General features: G+C 41.7%; 1 protein-coding gene across 1 annotated transcript; it reads right to left on the bottom strand.

The window, feature by feature from the left end:
- Positions 1–3,192: 3,192 nt before the first annotated feature.
- ARF6 (ADP-ribosylation factor 6) lies at positions 3,193–4,308 on the bottom strand. Its single transcript, XM_009893887.1, has one exon. It carries the CDS (start codon positions 4,240–4,242, stop codon positions 3,715–3,717), a length of 528 nt encoding a protein of 175 aa, XP_009892189.1. The 5' UTR covers positions 4,243–4,308; the 3' UTR covers positions 3,193–3,714.
- Between the last annotated feature and the right edge of the window lie 16 nt (positions 4,309–4,324).

Here is a 4,324-nt window from a genome sequence, read left to right as displayed (position 1 = left end):
CACCTGCAGCTGCGGGTGCTGGGAGCCAACTCAAAACCTCCACCATCCCCACCGCCAGCAAAGCCCCTGCCGAGCAGCCTGACAGCCCAGGACAGGCTGGGGTCCGTGGGGGGCTCCAGAGCCATCACTGGCCCTCCACTGGCCTGCAGGACCGCAGCTGCTGCAGCAACGGCGGTGGCTGCATGCACCCCAGCCTGCGGCTCGGGTCTCGGCCCCCCCACATGTTCCCCACTGCACCTGCCCAAGTCCTTTCACCAGCTCGCTCGTGTCCTATTCAGGCACCAAAGACGTCCCAGCTTCACATCTGTCACTCCACAAGCACACCTATTCACTCATCGACCCTTTTGGCCATTGCTGCATTTTCTACACTGGCCTAATATCTTCCCTTTCCGACCAAGTAATTTCTTTCATGAAACATGGCACTGTCCTGCTCAGCGACAGTCCCACTGTGCCCTCTCACCTTCCCCAGTTACAGGGGCTGGCACAGAGGCAGTATAAATTTGACACTAAAGTTTGCTAAAGATTGTTAACTGCGAGTGGGAGTATTAAAGAAGTATCATCCTTTCCACTTATAAAAATAGTCGCTAATCTAAGTCTCAAAGGAATTACAGACAGGCTTTCAAAACTGTGAAATACAGAACAGAGACCTCTTTATGTCGGCAGAATGCTCTACTCCAGCACCATATTGCCCCTTTCTGTTTCTCTCATAATTAAATATAAGTAACATACCAGGAGAGCTCCGCTGTATAATTGCTTTATTTTCTGCTTATTAGTTCTTTACCAACACTACAGCCATATTGAGAACACAAAATTCCTGTTTACTTTAGTCAGGGAGATCACAGTCTACAAACTCATTCACTTATCAGACACGATTAACGCCATTCAAAACTTACTCCATAAATTCACATGAACACAAATTGATGCACTTAAACTCCAGATTAGTTTTTAAATCATAGGATTTCTTACAGATTGCCACTTTATCCTACAGGCTACTTTTACTGCCTGATAGCCACTAGTTCGTGGTGAGGTTCAGCTACAACCTATAAAGGACATGTTGAAAGTGAAACCTTTATATTTTGTTCAGTAGCAATGGCCATTTATTTTTTAAGTCTCTGCCACATGTTTCAGTAACTTTTTCTCCCCCCAAAAAAAGACATTAAAAAAATTCAGAAGCATAATCAGTTTCCTTTCACCTACAAAAACAGAATAACAAAGTTACTAAGGAAATACAAAATTGTGAATTCAACTTAATGCAAAGTCTAGCAAAGAAGTCTGCCCCAGCACTTAAGAGAAAACATAGTAAATCAACTTAGACAAAAAATGAAGTTATTGAAGTTTTCATGTTGACTGAGAATAGATTTAAGAAAGTTCAAGAACCATTAATAGAGCTTCAAGTTTTCCAGTTTAGGCATTTACTTTGTGCTTGGCTATTTTATTTATGCTCCAGAAGAAAACAGTAACCATATTCTTGTATTTTCAGTCTTTATACCACCACACTACCTGTTAAGTTACATCAACAGAGAAAAAAAAAAAAAAAAAAAAAAAGCTAGAAAATAGAGCAATGATCTTTGGATGGCAAAAAGCCTTGAGTGAAAAAAAAAAAAAAAAATCATCTCACCTCCTCTTCTTTAGAGCTGAGATTTAAGAGTTATTCCACATTAAGCTTCTGCAGACTCTCTTTAACTTAGGAAGGCTTCTAGTCAATCAATGCTCTATCTTCTAGCATCAAGAATCCATTCAGTCCCATTTGCAACCTACATTGAGATGTCTTTTGGAACCATATATCTAAAGGAACTTTTAAGTGGTCCAAAGCATTCAATTTCAGAAGTGAATTCAGTATTTTTATCTTTCCATACATCTTTGGTAAGAGCTCCATATACAATGTACTTAGCATGCAGAGTCAACACTGCAGAAATGTAGTGTAATGCCCCCAATTTAATGTAAAACTTATATCCTTGGAAAAAATAATAATAATAAAAAAAAAAGCCATTTTCTTCTGGTTTTGTAGCATACATTCCTAGAATTCCCCAATCGAGTTTAACTCCTTGAGGAAATCTGAAGTTAATCCTTAAGGCTGAATAAGAACCAGCTGCTTTAACATTTTTTGCACCCAGTATTAATACTTGATTGAGTTTTTATACTAATACTCCTTCTGGGTGGTTTTTTTTTTTTTTTTTGCCAGTCACATCTGCAAACTGTGATATGGCAAATGAGCTGCTTGCCCTTTAAGAACTAATTATGGAAGTTTACATTCATAGTCGTATACTCTCTCTCTCTCTCTCTCTCTCTCTCTCTCCTCCCCGCTCTCATTAGTAGTTACTCAATGGGCTTCAGACATCCAACATAGTTCCCTTCCTACAGGACTACAGCAACAACCGGCTACTGAGAGAGATGGCGAAGACTGCTACTACTTGCATGAGTTCAGTCAAGTCTTGGAAAACTAAAAGCAATGAGTTATTTCCTCAAAATGGCTATTACTCAGATGTCAGAATTACCGAGCTCAACTAAAGGTTAGCACAGAACTTGCCCCTTCAGAAGTCTACAAAATGGAACAAAAAAAAAAATAAATTTCTTTCTCCGCTACATGCATGTCAGAAAGAATCAGAAATCCTTTTAAGATTTAGGTATCTGCAACTGCCTTGAGACGAAAGCAACTTGTCTCGATCGCAAGGCAGGCAAGTCGGTGCTAGATTTTTGCCTAAATATCTGTGATTGAAAGTAAAACTTGTTGCAAGGCTTACATGTTATTGCTGCATTTTCTGGAAGGAACCTATCTTGCATTGAATCAGAGACTGACATGAGTAGTAAAAACTGCAGCTAAACATCATTTAAGTTTGCAATGCAAGACAAAAACTGAACAGTATCTACCCTGGAACTATTACATCATTCCTGTCTTATTTGCTATATCGTTGCTATGTAGTATGGGGAACTCATTTGCATCCCTTCTCATGCATGATGTATGGTTCAGAACTTCACAGCTGACATTTCAAAGCAGTTCTTACATTACCTAGTTAACATTATGCCTGATATGCACTTTGAACATGTTACAATGGTATTCTCACTATCTGCCACTGTAGGCAAGAATTCGTTTCACTATTAGTCTGAGATATGAAGACAGACTGAGAGTCACTATTTAGTTACAGATTAACAGAACTTTAAAAAAAGTCCTTAATATAAAAAGACAGACTGCAGTTTGATTTTAAGCAATAGTTTTCAGTTTACTAGATGAAGTAGACCTATCAACATATTCTGCATGAATGCAAAAAAGTAGCAATCTACAGCAAGTGATAGAAGAAAAAAAAATATAATCAAAAAAGTAGAACCAGAAAGCATACACTGAAAATGGTACCCCTCCCCCAACCATCCCCCAAAATAATCAAACCATCATAAGGGCTATCAAGAGAGAAAAAAAAAAAAAGTTACTTAGCAAGTCTACAATGTGTCTTTCCCCTGTTTGCTGGAAGTCTGCCATAGCATCTAGTGCTTGTGTTCGTGTCACATTCGGAGATTAGAGCATCCTAACGCCAAGCAAGAAGAGTTAAAACAGGAATCCAGTCAAGTGTGCAGAAGGAAAGGGTGGTAACTGGAGAAAGGTGATCATAATCCTATGGATGCTTTTGTTTTACTTTTCAGTAGAGAATCATTCTTCCGGAAAACCATGTGGGTTATTTTTTTTTTCTTTAATTCTTTGTAGACTAAATAGTTATTCTCTCATTAGGATTTATAATTGGATGTTAACCATGTCAGCCCTTCATAGAGTCCATCCCCTGTAGTAGCACAGGAGGGCTGCACGTACCAATTCCTATCCCTGATTCGGGTCAGGCCCAGTTTCTCCTGGATTTCATGGGGTTTCATGGCATCAGGCAGGTCCTGCTTGTTGGCGAAGATGAGGATGATGGCGTCCCGCATCTCCCTGTCGTTGATGATGCGGTGGAGCTCCTGGCGGGCCTCGTCGATGCGGTCGCGATCGGCGCAGTCCACCACAAAGATCAACCCTTGCGTGCCCGTGTAGTAGTGCCTCCAGAGGGGACGGATCTTGTCCTGGCCCCCGACATCCCACACGTTGAACTTGACGTTTTTGTAAGTAACCGTCTCCACGTTGAAGCCCACGGTGGGGATGGTGGTGACAGACTGGCCCAGCTTCAGTTTGTACAGGATGGTGGTTTTACCAGCCGCGTCCAGACCCAGCATCAGGATCCGCATCTCCTTGTTGCCGAAGATCTTGGACAGCACCTTGCCCATCTCGGCGGCATCCAAGGGGCCCGGCGCCTCCGGGGTGAGGTGAGGGGGAGCGGAGGGCGAGCGGCCCGCGCGGGGCGGGGGC

Source organism: Charadrius vociferus, unplaced genomic scaffold, assembly GCF_000708025.1.
Source record: "Charadrius vociferus isolate BGI_N301 unplaced genomic scaffold, ASM70802v2 scaffold49, whole genome shotgun sequence".
NCBI classification, from domain to species: Eukaryota; Metazoa; Chordata; class Aves; order Charadriiformes; family Charadriidae; genus Charadrius; species Charadrius vociferus.
This window is presented reverse-complemented; position numbering and strand designations above follow the sequence as displayed.

What these genes read in the sequence shown, in the direction of transcription:
- ARF6 (XM_009893887.1), bottom strand. Translation starts at nt 4,242, where the DNA reads ATGGGCAAGGTGCTGTCCAAGATCTTCGGCAACAAGGAGATGCGGATC.